At 38.8% G+C, this 20,557-nt stretch overlaps 1 protein-coding gene across 1 annotated transcript in view; it reads right to left on the bottom strand.

The window, feature by feature from the left end:
* LOC111520902 (vacuolar protein sorting-associated protein 13B) overlaps positions 1-20,557 on the bottom strand; it is an 883,038-nt gene that overhangs the window by 84,817 nt on the left and 777,664 nt on the right. Inside the window, exon 43 of the mRNA XM_026454936.2 lies at positions 15,343-15,504. Coding sequence (XP_026310721.1) covers positions 15,343-15,504 — 162 coding nt within the window. The remainder of the gene's footprint in view (positions 1-15,342; positions 15,505-20,557) is intronic.

Below are 20,557 nucleotides of genomic sequence, written 5' to 3'. Positions count from 1 at the left end.
CACATTTTCTTAATCCAGTCTGTCACTGATGGACATTTGGGTTGATTCCAAGTCTTTGCTATTGTGAATAGTGCCGCAATAAACATACGTGTGCATGTGTCTTTGTAGTAGCATAATTTATAATCCTTTGGGTATATACCCAGTAGTGGGATGGCTGGGTCATATGGTACATCTAGTTCTAGATCCTTGAGGAATTGCCATACTGTTTTCCATAATGGTTGAACTAGTTTACAATCCCACCAACAGTGTAAAAGTGTTCCTATTTCTCCACATCCTCTCCAACACCTGTTGTTTCCTGATTTTTTAATGATTGCCATTCTAACTGGTGTGAGATGGTATCTCATTGTGGTTTTGATTTGCATTTCTCTGATGGCCAGTGATGATGAGCATTTTTTCATGTGTCTGTTGGCTGTATGAATGTCTTCTTTTGAGAAATGTCTGTTCATATCCTTTCCCCACTTTTGGATGGGGTTGTTTGTTTTTTTCTTGTATATTTGCTTGAGTTCTTTGTAGATTCTGGAAATTAGCCCTTTGTCAGATGAGTAGATTGCAAAAATTTTCTCCCATTCTGTAGGTTGCCTGTTCACTCTGATGGTAGTTTCTTTTGCTGTGCAGAAGCTCTTTAGTTTAATGAGATCCCATTTGTCAATTTTGGCTTTTGCTGCCGTTGCTTTTGGTGTTTTAGACATGAAGTCCTTGCCCATGCCTATGTCCTGAATGGTACTACCTAGATTTTCTTCTAGGGTTTTTATGGTATTAGGTCTAACATTTAAGTCTCTAATCCATCTTGAATTAATCTTCGTATAAGGAGTAAGGAAAGGATCCAGTTTCAGCTTTCTACTTATGGCTAGCCAATTTTCCCAGCACCATTTATTAAATAGGGAATCCTTTCCCCATTTCTTGTTTTTGTCAGGTTTGTCAAAGATCAGATGGTTGTAGATGTGTGGCATTATTTCTGAAGGCTCCGTTCTGTTCCATTGGTCTATATCTCTGTTTTGGTACCAGTACCATGCTGTTTTGGTTACTGTAGCCTTGTAGTATAGTTTGAAGTCAGGTAGCGTGACGCCTCCGGCTTTGTCCTTTTGACTTAGGATTGTCTTGGCAATACGGGCTCTTTTTTGGTTCCATATGAACTTTAAAGCAGTTTTTTCCAATTCGGTGAAGAAACTCATTGGTAGCTTGATGGGGATGGCATTGAATCTATAAATTACCTTGGGCAGTATGGCCATTTTCACAATATTGATTCTGCCTATCCATGAGCATGGTATGTTCTTCCATTTGTTTGTGTCCTCTTTGATTTCACTGAGCAGTGGTTTGTAGTTCTCCTTGAAGAGGTCCTTTACATCCCTTGTAAGTTGGATTCCTAGGTATTTTATTCTCTTTGAAGCAATTGTGAATGGAAGTTCATTCCTGATTTGGCTCTCTGCTTGTCTGTTACTGGTGTATAAGAATGCTTGTGATTTTTGCACATTAATTTTGTATCCTGAGACTTTGCTGAAGTTGCTTATCAGCTTAAGAAGATTTTGGGCTGAGACGACGGGGTTTTCTAAATACACAATCATGTCATCTGCAAACAGGGACAATTTGACTTCCTCTTTTCCTAACTGAATACCCTTGATTTCTTTCTCTTGCCTGATTGCCCTAGCCAGAACTTCCAACACTATGTTGAATAGGAGTGGTGAGAGAGGGCATCCCTGTCTTGTGCCAGTTTTCAAAGGGAACTTTTCCAGTTTTTGCCCATTCAGTATGATATTAGCTGTGGGTTTGTCATAAATAGCTCTTATTATTTTGAGGTACGTTCCATCAATACCGAATTTGTTGAGCGTTTTTAGCATGAAGGGCTGTTGAATTTTGTCAAAAGCCTTTTCTGCATCTATTGAGATAATCATGTGGTTCTTGTCTTTGGTTCTGTTGATATGCTGGATTACGTTGATTGATTTGCGAATGTTGAACCAGCCTTGCATCCCAGGGATGAAGCCCACTTGATCATGGTGGATAAGCTTTTGGATGTGCTGCTGAATCCGGTTTGCCAGGATTTTATTGAGGATTTTTGCATCGATGTTCATCAGGGAGATTGGTCTAAAATTCTCTTTTTTTGTTGTGTCTCTGCCAGGCTTTGGTATCAGGATGATGCTGGCCTCATAAAATGAGTTAGGGAGGATTCCCTCTTTTTCTATTGATTGGAATAGTTTCAGAAGGAATGGTACCAGCTCCTCCTTGTACCTCTGGTAGAATTCAGCTGTGAATCCATCTGGTCCTGGGCTTTTTTTGGTGGGCAGGCTATTAATTGTTGCCTCAATTTCAGAGGCTGCTATTGGTCTATTCAGGGATTCAACTTCTTCCTGGTTTAGTCTTGGAAGAGTGTACGCATCCAGGAAATTATCCATTTCTTCTAGATTTTCTAGTTGATTTGCGTAGAGGTGTTTATAGTATTCTCTGATGGTAGTTTGTATTTCTGTGGGGTCGGTGGTGATATCCCCTTTATCATTTTTTATTGCGTCTATTTGATTCCTCTCTCTTTTCTTCTTTATTAATCTTGCTAGCGGTCTGTCAATTTTGTTGATCTTTTCAAAAAACCAACTCCTGGATTCATTGATTTTTTGGAGGGTTTTTTGTGTCTCTATCTCCTTCAGTTCTGCTCTGATCTTAGTTATTTCTTGCCTTCTGCTAGCTTTTGAATGTGTTTGCTCTTGCCTCTCTAGTTCTTTTAATTGTGATGTTAGAGTGTCAATTTTAGATCTTTCCTGCTTTCTCTTGTGGGCACTTAGTGCTATAAATTTCCCTCTACATACTGCTTTAAATGTGTCCCAGAGATTCTGGTATGTTGTATCTTTGTTCTCATTGGATTCAAAGAACATCTTTATTTCTGCTTTCATTTCGTTATGTACCCAGTAGTCATTCAGGAGCAGGTTGTTCAGTTTCCATGTAGTTGAGCGGTTTTGATTGAATTTCTTAGTCCTGAGTTCTAGTTTGATTGCACTGTGGTCAGAGAGACAGTTTGTTATAATTTCTGTTCTTTTACATTTGCTGAGGAGTGCTTTACTTCCAATTATGTGGTCAATTTTGGAATAAGTGTGATGTGGTGCTGAGAAGAATGTATATTCTGTTGACTTGGGGTGGAGAGTTCTATAGATGTCTATTAGGTCCGCTTGGTGCAGAGATGAGTTCAATTCCTGGATATCCTTGTTAACTTTCTGTCTCGTTGATCTGTCTAATGTTGACAGTGGAGTGTTGAAGTCTCCCATTATTATTGTATGGGAGTCTAAGTCTCTTTGTAAGTCTCTAAGGACTTGCTTTATGAATCTGGGTGCTCCTGTATTGTATTGGGTGCATATATATTTAGGATAGTTAGCTCTTCCTGTTGGATTGATCCCTTTACCATTATGTAATGGCCTTCTTTGTCTCTTTTGATCTTTGATGGTTTAAAGTCTGTTTTATCAGAGACTAGGATTGCAACCCCTGCTTTTTTTTGTTCTCCATTTGCTTGGTAGATCTTCCTCCATCCTTTTATTTTGAGCCTATGTATGTCTCTGCATGTGAGATGGGTCTCCTGAAGACAGCAGACTGATGGGTCTTGACTCTTTATCCAGTTTGCCAGTCTGTGTCTTTTAATTGGAGCATTTAGTCCATTTACAATTTAAGGTTAATATTGTTATGTGTGATCTTGATCCTGCCATTATGATATTAACTGGTTATTTTGCTCATTAGTTGATGCAGTTTCTTCCTAGGCTCGATGGTCTTTACATTTTGGCATGTTTTTGCAGTGGCTGGTACCGGTTGTTCCTTTCCATGTTTAGGGCTTCCTTCAGGGTCTCTTGTAAGGCAGGCCTGGTGGTGACAAAATCTCTAAGCATTTGCTTATCTGTAAAGAATTTTATTTCTCCTTCACTTATGAAACTTAGTTTGTCTGGATATGAAATTCTGGGTTTAAAATTCTTTTCTTTCAGAACGTTGAATATTGGCCCCCACTCTCTTCTGGCTTGTAGAGTTTCTGCCGAGAGATCTGCTGTCAGTCTGATGGGCTTCCCTTTGTGGGTAACCCGACCTTTCTCTCTGGCTGCCCTTAAGATTTTTTCCTTCATTTCAACTTTGGTGAATCTGGCAATTATGTGTCTTGGAGTTGCTCTTCTGGAGGAGTATCTTTGTGGCGTTCTCTGTATTTCCTGAATTTGAATGTTGGCCTGGCCTGCTAGGTTGGGGAAGTTCTCCTGGATGATATCCTGAAGAGTGTTTTCCAACTTGGTTCCATTTTCCCCCTCACTTTCAGGCACCCCAATCAGACGTAGATTTGGTCTTTTTACATAATCCCATACTTCTTGCAGGCTTTGTTCATTTCTTTTTCTTCTTTTTTCTTTTGGTTTCTCTTCTCGCTTCATTTCATTCATTTGATCCTCCATCGCTGATACTCTTTCTTCCAGTTGATCGAGTCGGTTACTGAAGCTTGTGCATTTGTCACGTATTTCTCGTGTCATGGTTTTCATCTCTGTCATTTCGTTTATGACCTTCTCTGCATTAATTAGTCTAGCTGTCAATTCTTCCACTTTTTTTTCAAGATTTTTAGTTTCTTTGCGCTGGGTACGTAATTCCTCCTTTAGCTCTGAGAGGTTTGATGGACTGAAGCCTTCTTCTCTCATCTCATCAAAATCATTCTCTGACCAGCTTTGATCCGTTGCTGGTGATGGGCTGTGCTCCTTTGCAGGAGGAGATGCGCTCTTATTTTTTGAATTTCCAGCTTTTCTGCCCTGCTTTTTCCCCATCTTTGTGGTTTTATCTGTCACTGGTCTTTGATGATGGTGACGTACTGATGGGGTTTTGATATAGGTGTCCTTCCTGTTTGATAGGTTTCCTTCTGACTGTCAGGACCCTCAGCTATAGGTCTGTTGGAGATTGTTTGAGGTCCACTCCAGACCCTGTTTGCCTGGGTATCAGCAGCAGAGGTTGCAGAAGATAGAATATTGCTGAACAGCGAGTGCACCTGTCTGATTCTTGCTTTGGAAGCTTCCTCTCAGGGGTGTACTCCACCCTGTGAGGTGTGGGGTGTCAGACTGCCCCTAGTGGGGGATGTCTCCCAGTTAGGCTACTCAGGGGTCAGTGACCCACTTGAGCAGGCAGACTGCCCCTTCTCAGATCTCAACCTCCGTGTTGGGAGATCCACTGCTCTCTTCAAAGCTGTCAGACAGAGTCGTTCGCTTTTCACAGGCTTCTACTCCTTTAGCTGAGCCCTGTCCCCAGAGGCGCAGTCTACAGAGACAGGCAGGTTTCCTTGAGCTGCTGTGAGCTCCACCCAGTTCCAGCTTCCCAGCGGCTTTAGTTACCTACTTAAGCCTCAGCGATGGCGGGCGCCCCTCCCCCAGCCTCGCTGCTGCCTTGCGGTTAGATTGCCGCAGACTGCTGTGTTAGCAAGGAGAGAGGCTCCGTGGGCGTGGGACCCTCCCGGCCAGGTGTGGGATACAATCTCTGGTGTGCCGGTGTTACAGCGCAGTATTGGGGTGGGAGTTACCCGATTTTCCAGGTGTTGTGTGTCTCAGTTCCCCTGGCTAGGAAAAGGGACTCCCTTCCCCCTCGTGCTTCCCAGGTGAGGCGATGCCTCGCCCTGCTTCAGCTCTCGCTGGTCGGGCTGCAGCAGCTGACCAGCACCGATTGTCCGGCACTCCCGAGTGAGATGACCCCAGTACCTCAGTTGAAAATGCAGAAATCGCCGGTCTTCTGTGTCGCTCGCGCTGGGAGATGGAGACTGAAGCTGTTCCTATTCGGCCATCTTGCTCCGCCCCCAAGTTCTTTCTACTTTAAAAAATGTTTTGTATAGACAGGGTCTTGCTGTGCTGCCCCAGACTAGTCTCAAACACCTGGCCTCAAGCTATCTTTCCTATCTTAGCCTCCTAAAGTTTTGGGATTATAGGCGTGAGCCACCACTGCACCCAGCCAAGCTGAGTCCTTTACTAGGAGCTTTATAAATGTTTTTCATGGAATATTTACAAGTCACTTAATTATGCAAAAGAGGAAGTTGAAGCTCCAAGAAATTAAGAAACTGTCCATTCTTCATGGAGCTATCAAACCTTAGGAGTGAAACTCAGGTATTTATGGCTTCAAATTTGTGCTTTTTCTAATATACCATCCTTCCTGCCCTCTATAGCAGCCTAAAATTCAATGTGTCTAAAATGGTTTTCAGGATTACTCTGTTGTGCTCTTACACCCTGCCCCATTATCTGTCTCTCAAACATTTTCCTACTCAGCTCCCTGTCTTGGCCAATAGCAAAACTAGCAACACATAACCTAAGTCTGAAATCTCAGAGTCAAACCAGACCCTTCTCTTCCATGATCAATAATCAAATCCTAGTTATTTTAACCTCCCAAATATCTTCCAAACAGACCTCTATCAAGTTAAACCTTCTCTCAGCAATTTAAAGATGCTGTTCCACTGTCTTCTAGCCTCCGTGGTATCTAAAGAGAAGTCCATAGTAATTTGATTGTTGTTCTCCTAATGTGTTGTAGGTAATGTGTTTTCCTCTGGCTGCTTTCAAAATTTCCTCTTTCATCTTTGGTTTTCAGTAGTTTCATAATGATGTTCCTGGTATTTTCAAATTTACTTTATTCTTCCATCATGTACTTTATATATATATGGGGAGAGAGTAAGACCCTGTCTCCATATATACACACACATACACACACACACACACACACACACACACACATATATATATACACACATATATATTTTTTTCATGCAGGGTCTTGCTCTGTTGCCCAGGCTGGAGTGCAGAGGTGTGATCTCAGCTCTCTGCCAACTCTGCCTCCCAGGGTCAAGCAATCCTCCCACTTCAGCCTCCTGAGTAGGTGGGACTATAGGTGTGCACCACCATGCCTGGCTAATTTTTTTTTGGTAGAGACAGGATCTTGCCATATTGCCCAGGCTGCTCTTTAACACTTGGACTCAAGAGATCCACCCACCACGGCCTCCCAAAGTGCTAGGATTACAGGCATGAGCCACCATGCTTGGCCCATGTATTATGTTTCTATTGCTCTGTAACAAATTAGCACTAATTTAGCAGCTTAAAACAACACACATTTACTCTCTCACAGTGACTGTTGGTCAAGAGTCCATGTATAGCTTAGCTGCGTTCTCTGTTTAGGGTTCATAAGACTCCAAATGAGCTGTCAGTTGGCTGTATTCTGATCTGGAGGCTTGACTTGGGAAGACTCTACTCAAGCTTGCTTAAGTTGTTGGCAGAATTTATTTTCTTGTGGCTACAAGACAAGGGCCTTAACTTCTTACTGCCTGGTGCTGGCAGCCACCTTCAGGTTCTGGAGGATTCCCACAGCTCCCTGCCCCAGGACCCTCTTAATAGGCCATCATAACATGACAGTTTGCTTCCCAAGGCCAGCAGGAGCCTCTATGCCTCTCTCTCCTTACAAAAGGGTCCAATCACTCTTTTAGGGTTTTAATCTTAGGCCCATCGAAAGATTTTCTCTCTTGATTAACTAAAAATCAACTAATTTAGGACCTTAATTACATCTGTAAAATCCCTTCACCTTTGACACAGACACTTTAGAGTACATGTCTGATAATGCCAACATCTGGGTCATCTTTGGATTAACATCTATTAATTGTCTTTCCCTTGAAACTGAGTAACATTTCTTTTTCCTGACTCTTACCTGTCAAGTAATTTTGGGTTATATTATGGACATTGTACATGTTTTGTTGTGGAGACTCTGGATTCTCTTATGACTGCTCCAAAGAGGGTTGATGTTGTAGTTAACAGGTAACTAACTTGTTTAGACTCAAACTGGAAATTCTCATACTTGGGTGAGCAGCAGCTCAGGTTAGTTTACTTCTTTAAGCCTTGGGTACAAACTGCATTCAGTTTGCCCCAAGCATGTGTGTGGTTCAGCAGTCAGCTGAACAGCTGAGCCAAATTTAAAAATATTATATTCCTATTTTATGGCTTTCTCCTCTCCACGGTTTTCTCTTCACTCTCTAGCATCCTTGGATGCTTGGCTATTTCCCCTGGTACCCTGGGCCAGAAAGATGATAGGCCACCCCTGTTCTGCCGTGACTGCAGTTGCCTCAAGGCAAAGTCAAAAAAATGGGAAAGTCATCCTGCAAATTACTTGCTCAAAATTTTGACTCTCCTCCAAAATCTGCCTTTGTTTTAGTCTCCAGAGCCTTCAGGTAGTTTTGTTGTTGTTGTTGTTGTTTGTTTTGTTGTTGTTTTTTAAGTTCTGTTCAGAATGTGTGGCTGTTATTGACAGAAATATCAGTTTCTTAGGCATTTATATCATTTTATGCCTTCTACTTTGTCTTAGCTCTGTTACTATAATCTCTCTCACTCCTGGACTATGCAGCAGTACCCACAGTAGTCTCTGCTTGTATTCTCAATCTTCTCTAGACTCTCTTCTCAAATACACTAGAACTTTTCTGAAATACATCTGTGATCATGGCATTCCTCTACTTAAACCCGTTCAGTAGCCAAGAGCTGCCCATCACATAGATGTATATCTTCTTGAAATGGATTCCCGGGCTCTTGAGAACATAACTCCGCCAGACAGTGGTGTGCTGGAGCTGGCTCATACTTGTTTGTGAAAACCAGCAATTAAGTATTCAGAGATTTTGCAAACTGGTGGTCAAACCATTGGTAGCTTGAAATAAGCTTTGGAGTATTTACACCATGAAAGTTGGCCATCCCTACAATCAGGGGTTCCCCACCACTACCACTCTAAGAGCCAGTGGACCAGCATATATCTCCTCTGCAATTTTTATGATTGAGTTACACTGCACAAAAACTGAAATCCCTTGACCATAACTTGCTGTTTATATAACCTCCCTGACGCTTCTTGGTGTACTTCCTCCACTGTCGTCCACTAGGGCAACCTATACTTACTGTTCAAACTCAGCTTCTGTGGAAAGCTAACTTTGATCTCTCTGGGTATGTAGAGTATCATACCTTTGTGCTATCATGGCCTGAAGACAGCATTAAAACTTCTTAGCACAGCATACAAGAGCCCTCATGGCCTTAGCCTATTTCCCCCTCCTGTAGCTCCACACATGTACTCTACACTGTAGCCAAATTAGTCAAGTTCCCCTTCTGTGCCATATTGTTTCGTGTCTCTGTGGCTTTCACACATGTTGGTCCTTTTAGCTGGAATATTGCCTCCACCCTCACTTCACTGGCCTAGCTAACTCCAAGGCATTAACATGTAATACAAAGATCCCTTCTGTCTGGAAGCCTTGCCAGATTCCCATCCTCATGTAGGGTTTGGAAACATTTCCTTTGGGTTCCCATTAAGACTTTGTTCATATCCAGATGCAATTGATTTTACTTCCTGATTCCCTGGCATTTCTTCCCTACGGCTAGTGTTTTCATTAGTCACCCCTCATTTCTCTCTGTCCTGAACTATTGCAATGATATCCTGATAGATTGATAGATACTGTCATGTCTATAATACTTTGTTTACTTTTCTGGGTCCCTCAGTAGATAGTAAGTTCCTTAGAAGAATGTATATATTTAAACACAATAGGTAATACATAAAAATATACTGATTAAAAAATGAACATGAGGGAGACTAAATAAACAGCTACAGAGAAATAATGGCCGACAGGAGGGCCTGTGAAAAGACTGAGTTAGGCCTTGGATGCCAGATAATTTGGATATTATTTAATAAATCATGGTGTAGCCTGTGATGGTTTCTGGACAGGAAAGTGTAACAAAGTATTTAGGAAAATTACTTCAGCTGTAGTCTGCAAGATAAGTCAGAGTTAAAACAGGGCAAAACTGTTAACTAAGAGAACAGTTGAGAAAAACTATTGCCATAGTTTGTATAAGAAGTAATAAAGATAACCACTCTTGATATATCATTACACTTGCTGCTGTTCCTAAGAGTTAGTATTTGGAGTTCCTATTAGTCTGTATGTGAATTTTGGGTGTGTTTGGTGCTTAATGTCTCAAATTTCATTTCTTTGTTCTTATTAAGAAGTTGAAAAGTACATAAAAATGTGACAAAAATAGATGTATATCACCTTAACTCAACATTCAGAGGCAACCAGTGATAACATTTTGACATGTCTTTTTCCAGCAACTCTAATGCATTTACTTGTGTGTTGTTATGATCACAATGTATATATAGAATTTTATATTCTGCTTTTCTGACTTATATGATATGATAGGTAGCACTTCCCCCATTCCATGTAAAAATGTAAAGATCCCATAATATATCTATAAGATAGTCTTATGCCAGATTTTACTTAACTCCTTAAAAGTGAACATTTTGGTGCTTTAAATATTTTGTGACAAACTGTGATAAACTTTGTTTGTATAAAAATCTTTGTTTTAATTTGCATTCTCTCCAGAGGGTAGATTACTATTGGGAGACTTACTGGCTCAAAGTCTACGATAATTTTAATAGCTTTGAAGTTTCTTACCCAACTGCTTTCTAGAAATAAAGTACCAATTCCATTAGCAACTCCAGTGTGTAGTAGTGTCTATTCATTTGCCTTTTCTAAACAAACTTTAACATGCATGCACACATAGGAGAACACTTGAAAAATTTATCAGCTTTGGCAACGCAGAGTATTTCTTTGTCCCCCAAGTCTGCTTTTTAAGTTTTTAAATTGTTACTGTGGCAACAAGAAATATGCTCTTTCTCTAAATACATATGTATACATGCATTATACAAATGGATTTGTAAAACACAGTAACTGAGAATTACAGTCTCGTTAATGAAACTGACAACTGGCTGGAATTACTAAAAGATAGGCAGATACTCAAAACCTGTTGCTTTCCATTTTAGACAAATGAAAAAATGATCAGGTCTCATTTTAAAATATTGTTACGTACAAAAAGAAAACTGGAGAACTTTCTGTTATACACTGATTAGGACCAGAATGAGTATAACAAAAATATTTTACTGTAATTTGGTGAGTACAGGTTAATTACATAAAAGTTAGATTTAAATGATTATCTGTCATTTCTCAATTTCTGGAACTTTGTACCAAGCTTTCAAATGATAGGAATACCAGTGAGGTCAGAGTGAAAACAATTTTAAATCAAACCTTTAGTCTACTGAATTTGATCAATTGAGAAATCTTAAAGCAAGTGTTGGCAAACTTAGGCTTATAGGCCAAATTTGGCATGTAGCCTATTTTTGGATAGCCTATGAGCAGAGAATGGTTTTTACATTTTTAAATGGATGGAAAAAATCAAAAAAGTAATAATTGTGATGTTTGAAAATTATATGAAATTTAAATGTTATTGCCCATAAATACAGTTTCATTGGCACATAGCCACACTCATTCATTTCTATATCACCTATGGCTGATTTTACACAGAGTAGCTGCAACAAACTGTAAATCCTGAAAGCTTAAAATATTTACTGTCTGGCCCTTTATAGGAAAAGTTTGCCACCTCTGCTTTAAAGTAATATAGGATTTATATTTTTGTCACTATGTGTCACTCTGTTTAATGAATATTTCCAAGATGCTCTGCTGCTCATCGAAATTAATTTTACCTTGTTACACTTTGCTTTTTTATTAAGAGAGGGTCTCATTATATTGCCTAGGCTGGTCTTGAACTCCTGGGCTCAAGTAATACTCCTTCCTGCCTCAGCCTCCCAAGTAGCTAGGACTACAGATATGTGCCACCACACCCCAATAACTTTTAAATTTTTTGTAGAGATTGGGTCTTATTATGTTGCCCAGCCTGGTCTTGAGAAGTTCTGGCCTTAAGTAATCCTCCTGCCTCAGTCTCCCAAAGTGTTAGGATTACAGGCATGAACCACTATTCCTGACCTGCAGTTTTAAATATTTGCAATGTTTCATGAGCTTATGAAACTTTTGTTATATTCATTTCGGGTAAATGTTATATTATTTTCCATAGGTCTGTCTAGAGCCTATTTCCACTTGCTTGATGGTTTGATTACCACAATTAAGTCATTGGTAACTAGAATTCTGCAATTCTGAAAAAAATGCATAATCCATAAATTGTACATGTTTGAGGTTAAAAGCAAGTGTAAATCCTTACATAAAAGATAAAGGCAATACTATTCCAAGCAGTTTAACCAACAGTGCTCTCTATTAACCAAAAAAGGAAGTTAAACAGCCTCTACATAAATCCTACTAGTTGGTTTTATGTTGATCCTACTAGCTGATGTCACTATAGCTTGTTTGTCTAAATTAAACAAAGCTTCCCTTGACTATGATCTGCACATACTGCCTATATTGTGGGGAAACATTCTATATACTCACACCTCTAGTCCCTAGATTCAATGTAGCATAATGTGACATACTTTTCTGAAGAGCAGTCCCTTGCTGGTTATTGTTCTCATCCAACCTGATCTAAAGTCTACTGAATTGGAATATTTAAGAGCCCTTTGTGATGGCATCTATGATTCCGTGCAGCTGAATATATTCAATTATTCCCTAGGAAATAGTTTTCTTCTTCCTTTGTTTGTTTAGGCAAGAAATTGTTGTGAGATATCCAGAATGTTAAGTGATTCTGCCCCAGAGTATGTGTTAGAAACTATAAGGAGGATTTTATGACTTTCAATTCTGAAAGGTTTGTCAGCTTTGGATTTCTAGAATTGGTTGTGTCCATGTTTCTTTTCATCCTATTGGGACTTAACTGTTGTTAGCAACCTCTTGTGTGGTTTTAAGATAGCTTGACCTCTTTGAAACCTTTCCAGGTGTCACTGCCACTTTGTTGATCTCTGCAATGTTAGTTACATTGTTTAACGGAGTTAAGTTCCATGAACTTTAGAAATCCTCCCTGAGACTATGAATTGACTAACACCCAAGGCAGCATAAACATGCAGACACAAATGTTCCTAAAACGAAGCTTGCTGGGCAATGCAGGATATGACTTGGAGTCTGGAAAAAGGAATATTTTGCTCAATTGTGCATCTATGACAAGCTCCAGGTGCAGTTTGAAGCTAAGTGGCTAGTTTTTCTGATCCTCACGTAGACTCTCATTAGAACACAGCAGAATCTGCAACTGTGAATGTAAGGAATTCCATGAAGACCCCCTGGGCCCATTAAGGCTTCTGGCTTCAGAGGGTCCTAAAACACTTACATTAGCATATAGAAATATAGTAAGAAGACATTGTTTTTTATAAATATCATCTAGGTTTTAGTCTTAAGATTATAATGACTGCAGTTTATTTTAAAAGTTGCATCCACAAGATGCAGTTACAAATTTAAAAGAAACAACAAAGTTTATTAGATACCTGTTTTATGTTTAGAGTTTGTCATTAAAAAGCTCCTATTATTTTTGGTAACACAATTAAGACTTTGCAAAGTTCATACTTGGACTAAGAATCCCCTATTAGTTTAGCTTTAGATGTGGCCTACTATTCCAGTGATTTCTCAGCCCTTCTTTTCAAACTTCACAGCCTGGCTATTCTAACAGACAAATCATGCTGCCAAAACCTAGGGGAATGAGACAAAGTCGAAGTGACACTGTATTGAGAATTAAAAGATAAGGAGTTCAGTCCTAACTCTACCACTAACTTAACATTTCTATTTGTCTCCTTATCTATAAAATATGCATAACAAATAATACTACACAGGAATGCTATGAAAATAAAACTTGTAATAAATACAAAAAGGCCTTTGAAATAGTGCAACAAAGTATGAAAATGAAAGGTGTGCTGGTGACAGTGGTTGTCTATTCATTCTTTCCTGCTGACCTCCTCTCCACCCAGAAACTATGTGTCTATAATGTGAAGACTACTGCTCCCCACACTCCTGAGCCAGTTGTTCTCTTATGATCACCTTCCCATCCTGGCTCCAGTGTCCAAGGAATCCTGAGGGTCTCTGAGGGATATGCAAGCTATGCATCTTCAAATGACTGTGGAGAGTTAAGCTTCCTCTGCTTTGCTTTCTACCGGCTAAGGCCTGGAGCTTGCTGTGTGTGCATCAGTAAAGTGGCTACAAGTACAGTGTACAATTACATGTTACTGTAGCTTCTCAGACGCTTCTTTCCTGTCCCTCATAATTCACTGCTGGGAATGCAATGGCAATGGAAACTTAGAAGATCTAACAGGTTATACAGCAAGTGTTAATGTGAGTTCTCTTTAGGTGGTTGGAATTACAGGTGTTTTTGTTTGGTTTTGTCTGTGTTACTTTTGTAATCTATAGGCAAAAAACCAAAAATAGATGAATTTAAAACAAAACATCCTTTATGTTACAAGTGAGAAACAACTTAAATACTTCTAACATGGACATTCTCAAGAGGAAAATTAGAAAACAAGGGTATGTGATTTACCCTAAAAATATGAGTGTAATACCATATCATGTGAGAAAATTTTTATGAAAAAAAGTCATGTATTTCAGTGTCCTGTCAGATTAATGTGAACAAAATAAGAAATACTGCATTATATCTACTTTTCCAAATTGTATACCAATAGTGTGGCAATCTGATGAAAAAACAAGTAAGAAATCAGCATCTAGCTACCCTCATTTGGAGCCCAAGGGTATAATGTAGTCTGATGCTGGTCTAGAGACCAGATGGGAAAACTTGTTCTCTAATCTAATGAATTTCTTTTAATCACAAGCAGGCAGTAGTTTCCTTATTATCCAGTTTAACAATTACATTATTCTTGAGAGTACTTCCTAGGATTTATTTTGCTCACTTAAGACTACATCTTTGTATTTAATTCATCTTCATATTATCGCTACAGGGCACATATCTCTAATTATTCCCATCTAAAGGGACAGGAAAATGAAATTACACTACTTGGAAAACAGACATCCTTTGGTGTGTCTTTTCTCAGTGCTGCCTTGGACATAGTTTTTCATTGTCATTGTATCACAGATTGTGAGCTATCCTCAGAGGGCAAGGCCTGTGACTTACCTCTTTTTGAATTCCCAGTGCCTAGCATGTGCCTGCTACCAAGGATACACACAGAAAAAAATCTGAAGAAACACATGAATAATAATACCCAACACATAATGCTTACGTATTAATGCCTTATACATATGAATTCACTTAGTCCTTATAACCCTTTGAAATAGGTACTACTTTTATCCGCATTATACATATGAGAAATCTGAAGAACACAAAGTAGAGCAAGGTTATACACAGCTAGGATCCAAACCTGGCTCTTGAGTCAGCCTCTTCATCACCACACCCTGCTGCCCCCCAAGCACTCGGGCTAAACAGGAAAACACTCCATTCTAAGAGAAGCATGTGCTCCCATCTCTAAACACTCTTGAGTTTCCATCAGATGTAGCTACGCTGTGTGGTTCCTTCGGAGACTTAAAAAGGAAAATAACTGGACAAGCACACAAGTGCAGAAGAAATGAACCCCCAACCTTAACAATGGCTGTTTGTAAGGGTGTTTCTCAAATACCTGTGGGGATTTGTGAGAGCGCCAGCTGTACTGGTGACTGTGGAGACTCGCCAGCAGAATATTTTCATCAGTATCCACCTGGCCAAACCGCAGTGTCTCCTGTGTGTCATTACAGATCACAAAATGGCTGAAGACCAACTCCTCTACCTCAGGGCATTTGTTCTGAAAGAAAAAGGATACGAAAGCCAACATGGATCAGATTAATTGCAAGATGTTTGGCAGCTGTCTGCCCAGTGGCGATTGTTACAACACAGAAACCCTAAAAGATCTGTTGTCATTAGCTCTGGTATACAAAGTATTCTATACTGCCAGTATAAGCACACACACACACACACACAAAACCTTTAAGAGATTTTAAATGTTTCAAGAATGTGTTTTGATTTATACTCCCTCAAAATAAATCATACACACTGAAGAGTAAAAGAACAGTGAGATCCTTCAAACTTTTAACATTTCTTAAAGTGAATTAACATGCTACAAAGAGTGCTGTACTGGGTAGTGCATGTTTTTGAACAGAGTACTGGAGGCTAGAATTACCATGTTCCCGGCTTCTAAACTCAACAATCAAGACCAATTACCAAAGCCACAGTTTGTACCCTACAGAAAGTAAGAATCATTTAGGTAAAACATCCCCAGATCCCTTAAGGGGGAGGGTGGATATGTGTGTGTGTGTGTAAATCTGCTCAGGGAGAGATGTAAATAAAACCATAACTTTCCTTCTATTGTTAAGAGGCTGAACATAAAAAACAGATCAACTCCAGAGTCAGTGTAAGCCAAGTTGCAGTTTTCATGAGAAATGATGTGAGTTGAAACACTTTTCGGTATCTGTTTCAGCTAATAGTCATCAACCAGCTAAAATCCTTCATTAGTCAGCTAAAGCGCAGCAAATTAATAATACGTTCCTGTGCTGATAACTTCTTTCTCATTTAATGGTGCGTCTACTGGTTGTTGCTACATTAAAACACTGGCAAAGTAATAAAGTATTTCTGTGCTTACTCTTTTATCACTCTAGTTAGACTATGGCTTAAAAGCAATAAACATACTTTTGGTAAACTGAAAAGAATGCTAAATAAATGATTAACTTGAGAATATAAGAAAAAAAATCATAAGTAGCGAATTAATTTGCAGATAATGGGAGATAACATGTTTCTCCAGTTGGACTCTATTTCCCGTATGGATCTAAATAATGTCAAAGTGCCACACTCCATCATTTGCCACTTTACTGAGAAGTAGGGGAGTAAACAGAGATACAACTCAGAAGCATTGTGATTCAAGTACAGAGGAGGCATGAGGCCAAGGAGACTACAGGTGAATGTACTTGGAATCCAGCCTGGGCCATGACCAGACTTGTACCCATCAGGATACAGACTCATCTTGGGAAACAGAGTCTACTCCTAGTCATCCAGAATGCCCTTGAAGTAGGTGGGCAGGCTCCATGCTACAGTTGGTGAAGTGGCCCTGACATACCTCATTTTTCCAGAGACCCTTGAGGACTTCTAAGCCCTCTCGCATCATCCATCTGTTCCCATTGAACTGAACTTTGCTTCACAGTCACACTAACCACCAAAAGAGTTTCTGGTTAAGTGAGACCAAAGTACTCATAACAAGCATCGGCCATCTACCATAATACTCTCTACTCTGGCTTTTAATTGGTAGCAATGATTTCAAAACTTGCCTGCTGTTGAGTTTTAGATGAATCGTTTTACCCAGCCCCTGCCCATGCCTCCAACTGCATCTTGAGCTACTCTCCATTTGCTGAGGGCATTTGTTCAGGACACTCCAGCTCCACTAGCCTTTTCCAGCTCCTCCAGCACTATGCTGACCTCCTTCCAACTCATCCAACACATCAAACTACTTCCTGCCTCAGAGCCTCCCTCTGCTTGGACATCTTTTTCTCCATTTCTTGCTTGACCAACTTGTTTCTATTCAACTTTCAGAGTCCTGTTTTAAGGCTGGTTTTAAGAGCAGCCTTCTGAGATCCTCCCGGGTCAAGTTAGGTTCTCCTATTTTATGCTTACATAAGATTCTATATTTCACCTTCAGAGCACTTAATTTGCACCATTATGGGTTCAATATTGTCTCCATAATTAGACTTTATGCTGCAGAAGGGCAGCAACCACCTCTGTATTCTTTATAGTTTTATCTCCAGTATCCAGCATAATGCCTGGCCGATAAATACTTAGGAAATAAACAAACAAAAACTTTAGTAGATGTAATTTGTAAAACTATAATTATATATTCACTGTACAAAGTTAGAAAATACAGGGGAGAAGAAGGGGAGGGGAGAATAAGGGGAGGGAAAATGGGGAAATACAGAAAGTATGGATTTTTAAAAATCTTTAATTTTAAACTCAGCAATAACTACTATTAACATTTTGGTGAATTTTCTTCAAGCAATTTTTCCCTTCTGAATGCCCTGCCTGTTACTATTCTAGTCTGTCCTATCCAATCCTTTTTTATATATTTATCTACAAACCTTTAATCAAACTGGAATCATAGTATGTAATTAGTTTTGATGAGATTTTTCCATTGAGCATTATATAATCAACATGAACTGCTCTACTTGTAAACATTTTTCTTTCCTTTCAGTGAGAGTACAGACATGAAGAAAGGAATATGATTCCAATCTCCCACTTAGTTACATATCCTGAGATTAAAATTCAGTTTTCATAATGAATTGGGATCAATCTGCTGGTAACACAGAGGTTAAGTTACCAGATGGGGCTTGAGTAGAAAAAAAATCATATTACTTTCTTCATCTCTAAAAACTGACCTTTAATAAATGATGAGGGTTTTAGGAAAAAATGTAAATTAAAGAACACAAGGGGGTTGTTTACATTTTTCTAAAGAATATTCAAAGTCCTCAGGGAACTATTTCTCTACTGCTCCTTCATCTGTAGAGTTCATTATAACTGTAATAAGTTTAAGTATTTCTTGGAATGTTTTAAATTCTGTTATAATATTAAAAAGTTCATATGTATTTGACGTCACATCATAGATGCTGAGCCTCAGAATGCTCACTTGGAATTGTAATTAAAAGATGGCTTATCCACATTTAAGTTTCATGGAGTGTCATACAAGCATTTGCAATTAAACAATGATACCATTTTGGTGTAAGAGAAGACACATAAGTGTAACCTTAAGAAAAAAACCCTTTTAATACTATTTTGTCCAAATCTGGGAAAGTGACATAGAAATATAAAACAGATTGCAAGTGGCATTTTGGATCCTTAATCTGTTTTCACAAAACAGTCATCGTCATCATTTATAAAAGAGAAAAGAAAATCTATAGCCAGAGAAATCAGACACTGATGAAGGCTTCTGTTAATCTTGAACTCATGACCTAAAGGTGGAAGGCCAAATTGTTTCATGCTTCAACTGTCTGGTCCATCCACACTGGGGAAAAATGACTTGTCTCCAACATGAATCCAATAAAAAGTATGTGGAGAACTAAAATCACTTTGCTTGCTTATTAAATTCATATTTTTCACTGGCAGCAATTATACTGTATGTGAGCAGTATACACACAATAAAATCCAAGTTTGGGAAACTAAACTTCCCCTTCAAAAGGGGATAAACCACTTTCAGAACATCTTAGAAACAATGAACTTAATAACCCTTTGTAAGCCCATTTCAATGTCAAATGTCCTATCATTTCAAAGCAGTGCACGTTCATATTTACTTTGGAATATACAGGGTTAGGTGCCTACCACATTAAAACTTGGTGGCAAGTACCCTTGACATGAGAGGAAACAAGAAAATTACAGCAACAATTACAGAAGTATATCCTCTTGTGGCTCATGTTAACGTTGCCAAATCCCTGTATAAATCAGAACCAACTATTCATAGAATGTACCTGTCAGCAATATGCTACGTGACATATGGCTCTACTTAATCAAATATACAATTCCATTAAAAAAAAACTCAGAATATTCCTTCAAGGCACTATGTTAGCCAGTCAGTCATTCACACTCTGATGTGGTTTAAAACATTTAAATATTTATGCACCATATTTTATTTATATGTATAGCTGTGTCTAAGAGAGTATTTTTACCCTGGGAGGAAACTGGTATTTCTGAAGGCCATTTTGCAGTAGTTGCTACACATGAGTCCCCTTATAATGGCTCTGATACCAAGACAAAAATATCCTGGGTTTAAATGTTCTATCAATGATTCTTTTATATTTTCTAGGTTTGTTTTTTATTAAATGCATTGTTCAAAATATGACCAAAAAACAGAAACTGGATCCATAGAGGTTTTTTTCACATGGCTATTTGAACCAGCTGCAAAGATTTAGATCACACTAGCTCTTATTTTACGCATGTCCTTTGCAACAAGAAAACCATGGAATGCCCTTAAAAAAGATTTTTAAAATATAAAACAGATGTGTTATCTTCTTTCCCTTTGCTATTGTAGTACCATGTTAGGTAATTAATTCCTTGGTCTTGTATAGGTCTTCATGCATATAAAGAAAAACATTTATTCCCATACAAATTCTTAAGTTAAAGAACAAAAGCTCCTCTTCCCTTTAACTGCTCCATCCCAAAAGGAGGTCAGTGGGGGATGAAGGACCATTTCTCTTGGGGAGCCAGCTTCACACAAATGTGTGTAACATATATAAAATGTGGGGAAAAGTCTCAGCTTAAATAGCAACACAAACTTCATGGAAATACAATATAACACTAAAATCAGTAAGGGAAACAGAAGTGATTTGTTCTTAAATCACTGAACTTATTATCATCCAAATATTCTGTGAAGTTACTTTGGTGCTAGCAGACATGGACAGGTTTCCCATTTTAAATATGCCACTTATCACAGACTTATACTTCATCCCTTTTTTTGGTTTGGTTTATTTCTGATAAGAAATAAAAGTTAAACAATTATTAAAATAATCAAGGCTCTCTAATTGATTCAAAAAATCCATTATCCAGTACTTTTTAGCAAATCAAAAAGTCAGAATGAGAGTAGAGGAAAAAACTAAGACTGTATTGTACTCACATATTTCATTCCACTGCTTTTTGTTTGTTTGTTGGTTTGAAAAGATGGAATGCTTATCATCAGAAAGGGTCACACAGGTTCTTTATTTCTGCAATGGTCACTTAGACAATTTGATACATAGCTAAGTTGAAGCTTTGGCAAACTAAAGCCACAATACTTGGAAAAAATTTCTGGGAATATGTTACTTTCCACACAGATGTGGTACATTAGTCACAAA

Source organism: Piliocolobus tephrosceles, chromosome 7 (genome assembly GCF_002776525.5).
Source record: "Piliocolobus tephrosceles isolate RC106 chromosome 7, ASM277652v3, whole genome shotgun sequence".
NCBI lineage: Eukaryota > Metazoa > Chordata > Mammalia > Primates > Cercopithecidae > Piliocolobus > Piliocolobus tephrosceles.
Note: the sequence above shows the minus strand (reverse complement) of the source record. Positions and strands in the feature narration are given on the sequence as shown.